The 16,341-nt window shown below is 35.3% G+C and overlaps 1 protein-coding gene across 5 annotated transcripts in view; it reads right to left on the bottom strand.

Moving 5' to 3' along the window:
- APC (APC regulator of WNT signaling pathway) overlaps positions 1-16,341 on the bottom strand; it is an 88,065-nt gene that overhangs the window by 17,877 nt on the left and 53,847 nt on the right. For all 5 annotated transcript variants that reach the window (XM_068667860.1, XM_068667863.1, XM_068667864.1 and 2 more), the window contains exons 6-8: positions 13,989-14,102; positions 9,705-9,788; positions 3,627-3,731 (exon numbers count right to left, since the gene is read on the bottom strand). In XM_068667860.1, coding sequence (XP_068523961.1) covers positions 3,627-3,731; positions 9,705-9,788; positions 13,989-14,102 — 303 coding nt within the window. The remainder of the gene's footprint in view (positions 1-3,626; positions 3,732-9,704; positions 9,789-13,988; positions 14,103-16,341) is intronic.

Raw genomic sequence — 16,341 nt, 5'->3', positions numbered from 1 at the left:
GAGTGCCTTACAAAATTTACATCTCCCCAGTGCCCTGTTGACCTGAACCGAGATCTCCGTTGTCTTTGGTGTTTTTTTTTTTCTTTTTTTTCCACCCTCCCCCCCCATATCAGGTCTAACAGCAGCTGATAGCAGAAGGAAGACAACTTCCTAAAAGTCCTGAATCCCTTTATATACTAGGTAAGTATATTACCCACCACGATCATAAGATGGTGATATGATACATGTGTATCTGGAATCATGTTTTTTCTCTCAACATCACAAAAAATAAACTCCAGAAGCTGAAAAATTACTTCATATTCTAACTGTTTTTAACCACTAACTGTGAGGGAATCACAGAAGCCACACAACTCCTACAAAAAATCATAAATATCAGTGGACTGTATCAGTGACATATAAAATGCTACGGATAACATATTTTAAAGACAGTTCTTTCAATCTAATGACTTGTAATATCGTAATTTAAAATTAGATTCAATTATAAAATTAAAAGTAGTTAGTAGCATACTGACTATGCAATCAGGGCAAAAAATTCAAAGGGGGTGCCTGCACACCTAGTTGAGAATACCTGAATACCTCAGTGGAAATCAGCAATAGGAACTGTAAATGCTCACTCACTTTTAGTATCCAAAAACTGCTTTACTGAGGCAGTGAACAATCGTTTGCTGATCTTGCCCAAAAGCTAGAATGTGTTCGTGAAATTATTAGCTTAATTAACAAAACAATATTGTCAAGCTATCTGGACGAATGAGTATCAGTATTTTTTTTTTCCAATGAAAACATAAAACACCGAAGAAAACTGTATGAAAGACACTTTGAAATAATTTGTTGTTTTTCAAGGTGCACCATAAAGAAAGAAGACGAATATTCCTCTCAGAGTATTTGCTATTCATACAGTTCAATATCTTAAAATTGAAATTGAAAGTGAGTATAAGTAAAAGTTGGAAATAGCTTCATGTGGAGTTTGTTTAAACAGAAAAAATCTCATTATATTGGAACATTTAGAAACATTATTACACTCATTTCACTCTCCATTTGAATCCAGAACATTCATACATATTCCAGAATAAGTACTAGCACAGGATGCTAAAAAGTTGTAACTAGAATGATTTAAAGTCATATTAATTTATTCCAATATATATTTCCAATGTAAACAAGCCTCTATGTTTGCCGTTGAATATGAGAAAAATTCAAAATCTTTAAGCTTAACATGAATACTATATTTTACTTTTTGAATTACTCACTTCAGTAATCTGTGGTGCTATGAATATGGGAAAGGACCCCAATATTTTTACACTGACCAATCCCTTCATATCATTTTGACCTCAGACTACATTCAGAGGATTACAGGTTCAACATAATGTATATGCAAAAATTCTCCACTGCTAAATTCACTACGATCATCTTACCCAATACAGTAAAAAAGATGAAAGTTTGGAGTACTACCTGTTAAAGTTCACCACAGTACAGACAGTAATATTGCACTTTTCCTATTCTTTCTCCCAAACTGTACTTATTTTTGTTCCCATACCTATTTAATTCAGAGCCATCATGTGGCCTTGCTACTTGCAGGATGCCAGGAGTCCCAAAAGAAATGTAACAACCTTTTTTTTTAATGGGTCCTAAAGACTGATTTGGGAGAATTAGTGTAAGAAATGTGTAGCCATTCATATGAGAAAGTGAAAAATTACAAACAAATATTACATGGGCCATTCTTGTGTAGGACTTTCTCATTTTAAACCATCTCCTATTTGTCTACTTCATCTTGTTTTCTCTTGTTATAGCTCACTGCTATTCACTCAGTGTTTGTTTTACTATGCTTGTTACCTTCCCTGTCAGTCAGGTTATTTTCCCTATTTTGTGTCAGATTTTCTTAATGCAGCAGACAACCTAACTGAATTCCTTTACAAATCTTGCAAAACAAAGGAATGCAAAAACTCTTCAGTGCCAGGACAGTGAGCATAATGGGAGAACAGAGCTGAATGATGAAAGGGACAAAACTGAACCCTGAAAAATCTCAGCTTCAACTGGCAGCATTTCAATTAACATTCATTTTTGTTAGTAGATGAGGCTACAAAAACAATGAGACCCAGGTTATTTTGTTAAAACTTCTTGCACTCCACTTAGTAGTGACTGCTAAAAGAAACAAAGTATATTCAGCTGGTTTGTCACAAATAAATGTTATGCCCAATCCATTAAGCCTTTTCTCTCTGGACTTGCACTGCAAGTAAATAATCCCCAGATGTCTCCAGAACACAGATTCAGAGCCCTGGATCTATCAGTCTCCAGGAGGAAAATAATATGCATGTTTTAAAGATTTTTTATCAGGCAAAATTCAAATCACTAAAATCCCAAACATAGGACCTCAAATGAAGAATGAATGAATCCTCCACTTGAGTAAGTCTGCCAGGACATGACAATCCCTTCTTTCTTCCTTCCCTGTAAAATATCTGTTCTCCAAAATAACTCCTGATTCATACAATGAAGACAGATGATACAGCCACAATGCATCAATTATTCAAACACATTATGCTTTCAGCCTCAAAGCAGTGCTGAACTATTTTTTTCCCACACAATAAAGCTGTCATAAGAATTAGAGTCAGAGCCTCATGCAATTGCTCAGATATAGCTGATAGAACTTAATTCTAAATGGTGATCAAATATATTTCAAAAGCAAAATCATGAGCTCTGCTTAATGTTTAATCAAATGAAATATTATAGCCAACCACAATTTATATTCGTTCTGATAAATCTTCTTGTCCATAATACTTTCAGAAGGATTAAAATAATTCTATTTCCCCAAAGTAGCAGAAATATTTTGCATATGAATTCAACTATTAGATTTGTAGTGTGAAGTTTAGGAATACACATTACAAATGGGAATGTCTCAGCTACAGTTGGAGATCATGAACTGAATGAACATCAATGCACGGTAAATAAATCAAAAATATTCTTAGCTATTGAAGGGTTGATAAGTATTTTTTAAAAAGACAGAAAGAATTTAACGTAACACCTAAAATGTAAACCCACTAATGTTATTTCACTAATATAATGAAGAACAACTGACTGTTTAGAAGCATTTACAGAAACATGTAGCACACTTCCAGATTATCTCATTGATAATGCTGTTTCAAATCTTTATCTGAAATAGTATTAAAGAAACATTAATGATAAACCTGCCATTTGAATCTTCTCTTAAAAATCACTGACATTTCAGTGATAATTTATAAAGTAAAATTCTGAACCATTTCTCATAACTAAATCATACTGCTAACATTACAATTCACCTATGATAAAATATTTTCTCTAGTCATTTTTCTTATATCCATCTTAGTATCAAGGTCATTAATTATTTAAACAAAAGAAAACCACTCCCTGCATTATAGAATGCTTATGCTTCATCTTATAAAAACATTTCCTTCTAATGAATACAAGTAATTACTGATTTCTAGATGGAATGAAGAAAACCAAATCTTTTTAAAATGAGCAGGCATACAAACATTGTAAGGTATATATCAATAAATAAACACTATACATTTCCAGCACTACTACAACCACATTATTTATGTATAATATCACCAACTGAAAAAATATATAATATCAACAAACAAAAATAATCAATTTACCTGACCAGTACTGCTAGTTGGCATACTGATTTCTGCTGCTCCTTGACCTTCACTCTGCCTCTCAGTATCATGGGAACCTGCATCATGCTTGCTTTGAGGTGCTCTCTGTTAATATAAGAGTTTATGAAATTATATTCAGAAATGAAGTATGCAACCATTCAAAGCTCTCTAGACTGTGAATATATCAATGCTGCATCTTCACAAAGCCGTTGAACAGTACTTTGTATTTCGCAACACTTAGAAATAATTGAGAAATAATTAACAGCTGAGTGTCTTAGAAAAACTGCAGGATGAAAGTGAAGCATGTCCTCTGAGGATTATAGCCCTGCAAGACAAAGGATTTGCTGTGAGACACTGGAACACCATTTTCCACCAGCTGTGCTCACGTCGCTATCAGAAATGTAACAGAATTGGAGCAAACAACTGTCTTCCCTGCACTGCCACGTGATCCGTGCATTTGCTGGAGACTAGGGCTAGCACGGTTAAATTAAGCTTCACAATCACAGACAAACAAATTCTGGGTGAAAAGAAGGCGACCTGTATATTAAGGATTGTTCTGAATTTTAAAGTCAAACAGAGTAGGAATAGCTGGTTTGATGCAAATAAAATTGCTATATCCTTGATGCTGTATCAACCTGATCACATACAACCAAGATAAATTAAACCTATAGAGCAACCTGACACAGATGAATGTTTCAGTTTCTTAAGGAGACCCACTTTTCTGCACGAGTACGTGGAAATTAAACCAGCGTCCCCACCGCTCAGAGAGATCAACACCAAAAATCAGGCCTTTAAATACAGTTCCTTAAAAAAGCAAATAGAATAACTGAGTAGTTATGAAGTACGTGAATATCCAGCATCATCCACTACGACGCTTAAAATGTCCCAGCTTTTCAGAACAATACATAAGCCTGTCCTTGGAATTGGTTTGAAGTCTAGAGTTGAAAAGGTATTGTCCTACCTCAAAAGCACGATTATTCTTACAGAGTCACAGAATGATAGAATACCCCAAGTTGGAAGGGACACACAAGGATCACTGAATCCAGCTCCTGGCAAATTAATATTGATGCCAAGCCTCATTTTTTTAGACTCAGGCTACTACCATACACTTATTTGAATTTCATTTTTTAAATTATTTGTTAATGCTTGCTATATTCAATTCATTTTTCACAGGGACCTACGATGTTTTTGAGCAGTACAACTTATCATAGCACAGCCTACCCCATCTAGCTTTATGGAAATTTCTCTTTTACTTTCAGGAGAAGCATACTTCAATGCGCACATACTGAAACTCTTTTGGTTACCTGAAAAAAGTTAACTTCTTTAGGTGTATGGTGATCAAACTCATACATTATCCCCATCATACACTCTTTTATTTTGTTCATATGAAGACATTAGAGCCTCAAACCCAGAAAATGTTTAGTGTTGAAAAGAGTTTCAAAAAACAGTAACTACAGGTTTGACAATAATTTTGGGATAGACATTAAAAAATAAATCATATATATATATATAAAGGCTAATGGAAGAAAATATGTCAAAGAACGTAACACAAAGTAATAAAAAAAGAGACATACATGATTGGCAACATTTTTCTTAACATGATATGCTCAGTTATGGAAACTGAGTATCACATTTGCCTTTTAACTCACAAGGCCAAACTCGGAACAGTTTTCTGGAAATAGCATTATTGTTCTTTTAAATTTGAATCGTAATTTAAAAACTCACTATCTCTGTCTGTATATGAGATTATATTGCTATGGATGCTCATACCATGACTGAAGACATTTTGGTCCCCAGTACAAGAGTGGGGACTCAATCAAGATCAGTATGAATACAGTATAATGACTCTCCCACTCTCGCAGTATTCTCAGTCTTGAATAAGGTGTAATGATGAGTTTGACATAAAATCTAGATCTAAGCATCCACTGTAACTAAGAACAGAATTTTCCAGCCATCAAATAATTTTCGATCTCATGAAGAAGGTAGTATTTAATGTATCTAAAGATGAAAAGCAGAACCACTCATTAGCAAGGCTAATGAATTACCGGGTTACCCTAGGGGATAATGTTATCCATCGAAAAATAGTCCTGGATTTTGGGCACATTTTTTAGGGATGATGACGGTGGTGGTATATTTATTAAATAGTGTTAATGTAACTAAAGCATAGTCAGGGAGATACTTCATTCCCTGACACCAAAAGCAGAACTCTCTCCTCAGCACTCTGTTCCTCTCTTCCCATTCACATCAATTTTATTTTTCACATGCTATTTATGAAAGAGGTGGCTTCCCTTTTCCCCAAAAAGCTCTCAAAATATGCCACTACAAAGAGAAGTCAACATTACATCCAAATTCATTCAGAATTATAAGGCCATTCTTAACATTTATAAAAGCAAGGCTTACCTTATTTTAAACATCAGTGTGCACTCGCGCAACATGCATGAATAAACACACATATTGCCTCATCAGTCATCCATAGGGCTTGAAGGTCTGTCATTTCTGATTTCTGGCATCACACTACAGAAGTAACTCTAAGGTTTTAAATTACCATGTATGCTTGTTTGCTTTTGTAGCAGAATAGCGAAGGACTGCACATGCCTGTAAGAGCAAGATAGAGGTGCTCCCTCCATCTTGTCACTATGCTCTGAACGCTTCTGAAGGCAACACCAATTATCACTTGACAAGTAATTTTGCTGTTACTTACTAGTAGAAAAGTACATTTACATTTCTGCTAAGACAACAAATTGCAAATAATTGTACTTAATATCTTGTAAACATAATTGTTGAAATAGTCTTTTATGTATTTATTAGTCCTAATAATTTTCCATTCAGAGATTTTTTTCACAATATTCAACTACCCTGTTATTGTCTGTACATTGAAAACTACAGGCTCTTATTTTCTAGAGAGTATAAAATACGCCATAACTTCACAGTAAGCACAACGATTATACACATACGGGTGTAAATAAGAACTTAAGACCGAGAACAGCGCAAGAAACAAAAACAAGCCAGAAGGCCGAAACAATTTTGCTTCCACTGAGTCATAAGGCAAAAAAAAAAGCAGTCAGATGAATCTTTCAGAGGATGCCTGCCTATCACAGTTTAAACAGTTTAACGTTTGCAAAGAATTAATCTCCGTATGTAATAAATCCTTTATTTTATCTACAGCAACACTGCAAAATGAAACATTCACATTTCAAATGACAGATAGGCCTGTGCCACTGTAACAAATCGAAAACCCCGTATTAAGTACTTGACAAGAAATTGCCTTTTTCTTTTAAATGTGATTTCAGATTTGTACCTGACAGCAAAACATTCTGTCTTTGAAGGGGTCTAACTCTGTATAGGATTTCAAACTTCGCTATGAAGGTTTTAAAAAATATTTTATTGATACATGAGTATTGTTATGAAACTGGGAGGTACTCGCAAGTAAACTACTTCAACTATTTCTAACAGCATTTACATGAGCTAGCAATTCGCAAAGCCTTACAAATGAGTGCTGAAGTTTTCTTTGCTGATTTATTTCATAAAACTACTCTTTATGGTATATTATTATATTTAGTCTTTTTCTACAGCATATATTGCTCTTAGATTCCATAATGATTGGCATAACCACACAGGCCAACCGTATCAGCAGATAAAGCTGTGGCATTTATTATTGACATTAGATCTTTATAAACATAAGGAGCACATTCAAGTTGGGTATCCTATCAGGCACAACAGAAATATATTAAATGCCTCATGTTTACACTTCTCAGTTACATGGACATTGCAATTTCACTGCTAATACCTTCCTTCTTGCCACCAGGTGATTTCAGCTAGATCCAGATGTATTTCAATAGGACTTGGCCATCCATCAAACGACTTAACCTACACCAAAGTATTAATAACTGTGTAGCGACTACCTCCTTTACCACCAGCACCCAGGTAACTCCTAAAACATGCAATAACAGTACAACCAGCCAACCAGGTGCGTTATGGGTAAGACACCATAATAAAATTTTGAAAAAGCAGAAGAATTAGCACGTATTCATCAGCCAAGTAATTTGAAAAACGCAGGAGTGGAGGGAAAACTAAGACACAAATCTTCTCTAATTAGGTACTTCTATCTCATTGCTGTTTGAGTGTTTGACCTCCAGTGAGGCTAAAATACTGTGCCTTTTTTTTTTTTTTTTTTAAACAGAGTAAGAGAGAAGTGTTCTGGGGACATGCTCCATCTGATCAAACAAGGCAACTCCCAACTGCTAGGGAGAGCTTTACACCAGAAACAAGGGAGGGAGTGATCCCTCAAAGAACAAGTAAGGAAGTTGCAGATAGGGTAGGCAAGCCGAGGGGCCCTGAGGGATGGAAGACAAGGGCAGTCCACAGGACAAAGGATGTGGAATCCCTTTGTGGACAGGCATACAGAACAGCCATGGGGGAAAGCTCTCAAGCCTGTACAGGGGGAGTTGGCACGCTTGGGTGCCTCTCTGAAATGCCTCTACACTCATGCATGCTGCACAGGAAACAAAGAGCAAAGGTCTGTGTGCTGTTGTAGGGCTACGGCCTCCTTGGATTCATGGAGATGTGGTGGGATAGCTGACATGACTGGATGGCTGTGACTTGAGGGTTAAGTCCTTGTAGGAAGCACAGGCTGGGAAGGTGAGGAGAACAGCTGCAATGCTTGGAGTTGTGCCTCAATGGGTAGTGGTCAGTCAAGAGCTTATGGGTGAAGATCAGCTGGAGATCAACATGGGTGCTGCTGTAGTGTGTATCTGCTATAGACCTCCTTATCCAGGAAGAAGAAATAGACAAGACCTTTTCCAAACAACTGGAGGAAGCATTGTGCATACAGAGCCTGGCCTTCACAGGGGACTTTAAGCACCCTGACATGTGCTGGAAGGGCTGCACATCAGGATGTAACAATGTGATGACAGCTTCCTGACACAGGCAATCAAAGAGCAAACAAGGAAAGCTGCCCTGCTGGCCCTAATATTCACAAACAAGGAAGAATTTCTGAAGACATGAAAGTCAAAGGCAGCCTTGGCTGCAGGTCACCATGAGAGAGTGCAATTCAGAATCTCAAGAGGAGAGAGATGGGCAAAAAAACAGAACAGAAACTGTCCTTCATTGCAGGAAAGCACCATTAAACCTCTTCAGATATCTGCTCAGAATAGTCACACAAGATACAGCTCTGGAGAAGAAAAGGCTCAGGGGTATCTCAATCAATGTGCACAAACACCTGGATTAGCTAATGCATAAAAAGACCAGGTAGTTTAAATTATACACACTTCTGTCAGCTTCACTTATAATACCAGATTTTCCCCCAGATCTTGAAATAATGAAAACATTTTTACAAACGGAAAAACATACATCCCTTAAAAATTTAAATACTGTTCTGAACTCTCACTGTAGATATTTTGAGTGAAGACAAAACCTAAAATATTCACATCTAAGATAAAATTTATAGTTAATTTACCAGTAAAAGCAATTGAGTTGAACTTTTAAGCGAATTTCCACTGTGAAAGCTGTTTTTGCTAATGGTAATTACTACTATAGACTTTGTCATTTACAGGAAACATTATTTTGTATTTCTTAATATAGAATCCAATACTCATATGCTAAAAATATGCCTTTTAAGAAGTCTGACTGAGGCTGTATTCATCAATTTTCTTCTTCTGTCTCTCACGGGACGAGCAAACCATGAAGCTGCTTATTAGAAATTCTATTTGGTAAGGCGTGTACAAGTGATTGTTATAACTATTTGATAAAACCAAGACACAGCCTTCATAATACATTGCACTTTCACCTTTTAACTGAACTTGCTGGTTGAACTTTTAACTGACTTATCATTCGTGACTTATCATTAGTGAATTAGTGATTAGTTCAGTAATCACATAAAGAGTAATCCAAGTATTTTCACCATCAGTTAATTGGTAAGAGAACAAGAAAAAGCCTATGTATATTGACTAGTTCATTAACTGTGACATCACTAGTTGATGCAAATAATCCTGCCTATGAGCTTACTGAAATGATTTGATTTTTTTTAAAATTAGATATATACCACAATCAAAAAAAAAAGTCAAGTAAATGCTCACTAACCTCTGCTTCAGCTGCTTGTGATTGCAGGAGCTGTCGAATACGCAGAATGTCCTTCTCTATTTGTTGAATTCTCGCCACCCTCACCTGAAATGAGTACATTTTCATACTTGTTTTTGTTCAAAAACTCCTTTTATTTATTGCATATAATGACAATATGAAGAGTTCATTTCAAATACAGGTGACTACAACAGCTTCTACTAACAGAACTACTCAATTCATATTTTAATTCAAGTGTACTTCACAATGAAACACAGGCATGACTGCAAACATCGAAAACAGCGGGTAGCTGGGTTTCTAATAAATCTGACAATAACATGGATATAATAGCAGGTTGTCACACAGTGCAGACAGGCATAGAAAAAAAAGTCTCAGTATACTCTAACAATTTTCCCATTTCTGAAATTAACATTCTGTCCACATTTTTAGCAAATTGTTTCTTACATGTCCAGTGTTAGAACTCTACTTGCCACACAGAAATGTGGGAGATATTTATATTGACCGAGTGTCTTAAAAGTATAAAATCCTCAATGACTTCCATCATATTCAGTTTTTATGATGATCTGTGACTTCTGCCTATGCACTGCTTCTGAGTATTTTCTGCTTCTACAAATCTCAAAGAACATACGAGATAATAATAAAGAAAACTACATACTACTGCTTTGGTTTGTCTGGGATTTTATGCACATCTCTGAATCAATGAGAGTCTTTTATGAAGATATCATTATTCATTTCCCACTGCAATCACTGTGTGCTTTGTAAATTGAATACTGAGAAAAACTTTAAAGGCTAAATATACTTCATATAAGTTGTACTGTGAAGCATAGGATGCATTGTAATTCTGTGAAACAGTAAATTAATGAAGTAGAAGATCCCTATGTGAGTTTGATAATAAGTAAGACTGAATTTGACTTTAAAAGTGGGCAGGGAATAAAAAGCCCAGTAACATCAGGAAATGAACAGAAAACTGAATTATTGTTTTTTGTATTATAGATAAATACAATCCTGATATTTTTACCTGAATAATATCTTCAATGTCATATTAAAAAAGAAAAGACTTTGTGCATTTAGTGGACAAGGATCAACATCATAACCAACCTTATTTAACATCTTTATAGCCTAGAAAACGGAAATAAGGTGAACTTTAAAAAAAGGTGTTTTTACCAAAAGATACACATGGAATAGAAATATGATGTAATCTAGAAATCTTAGAAATACAGAATATAATGGTGAATTGGAATGAATTCATGGAAGATGCATCATAAGCTGTAGGAGTATCATGTGTATCAACACTTAGTAGAGATGCAAAGCTATAAACAGCAAACTAAAAACTTGATTTGAATTTTGCAAAGCAAAGTGTCAGAAATATGACCAATAAATTTGAAAGCAGCACACACACAAGCTTTAGTAGAACATGAAACAAATACAATTCGCTCCCCTTAGTTCCCTCACAGGAAATTCTTAGTACTATAAAGATAATGAAAATGAATTACTATAAATAGCTGTACATTAGTGAAGTGATACATGACTGACAGAACACATCCATTCTCTAAGAATGACTTGAATTTCCCCCAAAGTGAATTTATTTCTGTGTAAAAAGCGATTTATTTCACAAAGGGCATCAAGAGAATCTGAATGTGTACATACCCATCTAAACATGGGGAAATATTTTTCTGCATATGAAAAAAACCTTAAAGATCACATCATTTGTCTAACATCACTGGGATAGGAATTGAATCTTTATCTCCCAAGTTTTAGTCAAGAGATTTAAACAGACTTTTCTTCTTTCTGTTGATTGATATCTGCATTACGGGGGACATGAGGAGCTTTGTCTTTAAGATGTTTTTTTGTTTTTTTTTGTATCAAATGAAAGCATAACATACTTAATAGGCAGAATTATAAATAGGTTGGTCTACATTTAGAGTCAGGACCACTGTATCTAACAGAGTTGACATTTTTATCTGTACAAGACTCCAGAATGCAAATTCTCTCCTTTCATTAATGGTCTCTTCATTTTTTTTTTTTTTTAAGCAAATTTTTGAAGATAGTGTGATAAATTCTTATCAGAATTATCATTTTTTGCTGAGATTTTAAAGAGCTCTGAACTTAAAAACTCGCCATCTTTCATACTCTGGCATGATGGAAAAATAAATTCTCTACGATACTGATTTCAGCCTTGGAATTTTTATCTTAAATATCTATTTTATATTTATTTTAATATTTATATTTCACAGAAATTAAAATGTACTTCTACTAAGTATATAGCTTACAATATTTGAACACACAGAATTAAGCATGGTTTTATGCTTTTTTTTCCTCTCAAGTCAGAACTATCATGTGAAGTTATAAACTTCAGGTATTAGTGCAACTTACTGTAAATAATTAAACAAACAAATAAATTCTTAATGCATCTTTTTGAGTAACTGCTGGGCATGTTGTTATATACAATCATCAAAAGGAGTAACATGAACAATGATCGCTGTGCACTAACTTGTTTCAGAAAGAAGTTCAGAGGAAACAATGGCAGATAAAGAGAGGGAGAGGAGCATTATTTTAAGGTGCCCAAGAAAGGAGTACATGAATTACTTGGGCGAACAGAAGGCTATCAGCTCTCTCACAGAGTAAATGTTTGGGACTCTTAATACTGAGACGTCTGCAATGCCATCCTTCATAAAAAGCCGAACTATTCCATCCTTCAACATTTATTTTGCATTGTCTTCTGTATCACATACAGTTATGGCAGAAGGAAAATACAGAACAGCAAGAAAGCTGGAAAACCAGGAAATTTGCTCAGTTTGTCAAACACAAAAGGTTCAGTTTGCAGATCTGAACAGCACAGCGAAATAATCTAAAATTTGCTTTTATATGTTTGTACACCAATGAACTTCTAAACAGTTTTGGCACCTTTCCCAAAGCTCTCAAGAAACAGACGTGGATGCAGCTACTTTCTATTTGATCATCTTTACATAATTACTATAGACACCATAACTTCCGTAAGTATATAGTGCTATACACAGAGTTTGATAGAGTCATACAGCGTGACAAACCCACAGGCAAACATTGATCCAGAAAACTGTAAAAAGACTTGAATATCCTCTTGGTAGGGTTTTTTCCCTCTTGAAATTAAAAAAAAAGAACAAGTAGGGAAGTAGCTACTTCAGGGACAACTTAATTACTTCCACACTGGTAAAACTACAGTCAAAGTGCTTCTTTTAGCAGTTTCATTTATTCTCTGAGTGAATTTGTAACTTGGCCAACAGCCTGCTATATCCATTTAGCTAACTTATTTGACATTAACCTGTTAGTAACAAGAGAACTTGTTCAGAAGTTCCAGTGTTGATGCTGCACTGCTTCCTTTTACAACAGGGCTAAACAGACATATGCAGATGAAGCCTGTTCTGCATTCACTCACAACTGGCTGACTCAAGTTCCACAGCTGTATTCACGAAGGGCATCACTGTAGCTGATAAACACTGATAACATAACCACATGGCTTCCAGATCAGAGGCAGGTATTATCCAAGCAGATTAAAACAGGGAAAAAATGAACTTGGGTCTGTCTGAGCGCACCAGTAGTGACTGATATTTTAACAGACTGGCTATTTAACATCTATGGAAATAAATGGTAATAAATATTTCAGATTGTCACTCCACTGCTGTGGGAGAGTAGTTTTTATAATTAGCGAGCAACTGATTATTCTGTTTACAGGTTCCATACGATTACATTCAGAGTTATACTTCCAAATGTGTGTGACATGATTTGCATACAGAATTGTACATGTATTCATCATGAATGCAAAACAACTCTTGGTCAGAGCAAACAACTTTCAGGCATACATGTGAGTTACATTTTATTTATACATCATATGCTCGTATAGGGTTTCTGGTTAAGGAAATCTATCAAATCCTAGATGGATTTTATTCTATCCTTAAAAGGCACAAAAATCACAGAACTACAGAAGCAAAACAAAGTAGCTGAAAAACACGCTTGTGTGAAGCTAAAATGATAATAAGTTAAAAGCAAATCATCATAAAATATTTTCTTCAGAAAGAAAATTAGTCTACTTCTGTCTAACTCACAAGTCTTCTTCCATCCAGGCAGAAGAGTGTGTTGCTTGTTGAGTAGCTATTTTCTACGTTCTGGTTCCTGTTTTTGTACTTAAAAGGCTAACTAAATGCTGTGTGGTATTACTTTGTTCACACACATTTTAAAGATACAGCTACCAATAATTCAATGAAATCACTGGAAAACTTCTTCCATTCTCTCATAAAGAAAGAAAAAGTATACCTGTGCTCGTTTCTCCATGTCCTGACAAGTTCCCAGTTGTTCTTCCATTGCAGCTCTGATTTGTCTTGCCTCATACTCCAGCTGCCTTCTGGTCATATCTGTTTGCAAGGAGAACTGAAATTTGAAGGACAGAAAAGACATTTTAATACATCAAACATAATTTAAATCATATACCTCACTTGTGTAAATGTAGTATTTCATTGAAAAAAAATAGAACAGTTACTTTTGACAGCAAAATTCACGAACAAAAAACATAAAATAGATTCCTATAATATGAATATGTTATTAAAAACAAGAGCACACAGTATGTTTCAACTAACAGGCTACCTGCAAGTTTTGCCAAATAACTAAATACAGTATAGAAACACTGGGACAGTATCATTCATTACAAGCCTGGAATATTTGGCTACTAACATACTTCAGCATACCAACAAAATGTTACGCGTACCATTTGAATCAGTATTTTCAAAAATATTTAGAGGTATCAAACAGCTGCAAACAAGTGATGGTATTCATGCTTCTGCTATCTACTCTATTTTTAATTATCCCATGAAAAAGGCAGATGTTCAATTCATAACAACACAGGCACTCCAATTATATGTTTTTCAAGGCACAAGCAAAACCAATTTATGATTTTAAAGTAGATTTAAAACAACAAGTCTGTAAAATTAATAGATAAAAATTAGCAGAAAAGTCAGTTAAGTGCTAGTCACTCGAGCTTTATATTAAAAGATGACAATTATAAAAAAAGATGGCAGGGACTTCTGGAGATTACCTGGACAGCAGGGTCTTAGATTAACATATCCAGGCCTAAGTCAAGCGAAGTTTTGGATAATTCCATCAGGGCAAATTTCACCACTTCTCTAGGCAACCAATTCTAATGTTCAATGGTCCTCACAACAAGCATTTTTTTTTTTTGCTACCTACACACACCATTTTCCCTGAAATAACCCATTCCCTCTTGTTGTGTCATGATAGATCTTTGTAGAGTATATCCCTCTTCTTCATAGCTACCTTTAAAGTTTTAGAAGACATAATTTGATCCCTCCCAGGCCTCATCTTCTCTAGGACTAACAAGGCGATTATTTCAGCTAAAAGTTCAACTATTTTTCACATGTATACAGGTCATATATTCATGCAAGTGGAAAATGGAAACGGGTCCAGTAAACATGTTTGCTCAAAAACTGAATTAGTGTCATCTTTTAATGCACATCATCACATTCTTATCTTGCTGTTCTCATCAGATGAGTGTAAGTTTATTGAGCTTCTTGTCAGGTCAGTAGTTTCAAATATGTAGCTACGCGAGAGTGGCAAGTAAAATGAAACAAATGGTATAGAAGATTGTAAGTTCTTTCATTTAAAGATCAGTGACAACTACCTTTGTGAATAGCACAGCACCATCTCTTTCAAAAGCAGAGAGGTCATGAGCAAGTATTGCATCTGTACTTCGTTTGTGAAGACTTACCTCTGTTCTGCAACACTAAGGTACTAGCAAAATAGAGCACAAATCAAAGTAAAGACTGTATGGATGTGAAAAACAAACTAGAAGGCAAGAAAGAAAAGCAAATTAGCCACGGCAACATGGCATTGATAATCATCAAGAGAAGACAGAAATTACTTTTGCTTCTTTGCTCTAATGGTGTGGAAAAAGGAAAAATCAAAGCTGGTACAGTCTAGTAGCTTTGTGTCACCAATAATATGCAAAAATCTTACCGAGGCAGAACTCATAAACCCTTTCTATTCTGGGAAACTATCTTAAAAGAATGTCAGAAGGAATCCTTCAGCTACTGACATACAGACAGAAAAGTAAAGATAGACACAGCCATAGAGCCAGTTCTACTACTGCAGCTGCACAGAAATGAGAAGGCTGTGCTTTTCAACATGTAAGACAAAGATGTGGGCTACACTGAGAGGCAAAAATCTGAGAACACAAGGAAAAGTTTTCTAAAGTTTAAAGCTTTATTTATTCTTAGAAAATTCAGGTAGGACTGATGTATCTTTTCCTAGGAGGCTACACTACACTTTTTAGTCAATCATTCAGCTTGCAAACAAGCTAGTCTCCAAGAGCAGCTCTCATAGAAGGTTTCAACCAGGTTCATTAAAAGAGTCAAAAGCAGACAGAATCGTCTACAAATACGTAAAATGCTACTAAAAAGAATGGGGTCCTCCCTTCCCCTGTGGATGCAATCAGTAGTACTACACTACCACAAAAAGGTTTTAGTGTAGATATTAGGTAAGATATTCTAATAAGAAAAGCTGAGTTAATTGATTATCTTTGAAACTGGGGAGAAGTAAATCTTAAAAGCTACAATATGTTTAGAGTGGGACAGACACAGTTGACAGCGCCTTTGCA

This window comes from Anas acuta, chromosome Z (genome assembly GCF_963932015.1).
Source record: "Anas acuta chromosome Z, bAnaAcu1.1, whole genome shotgun sequence".
NCBI lineage: Eukaryota > Metazoa > Chordata > Aves > Anseriformes > Anatidae > Anas > Anas acuta.
Note: the sequence above shows the minus strand (reverse complement) of the source record. Positions and strands in the feature narration are given on the sequence as shown.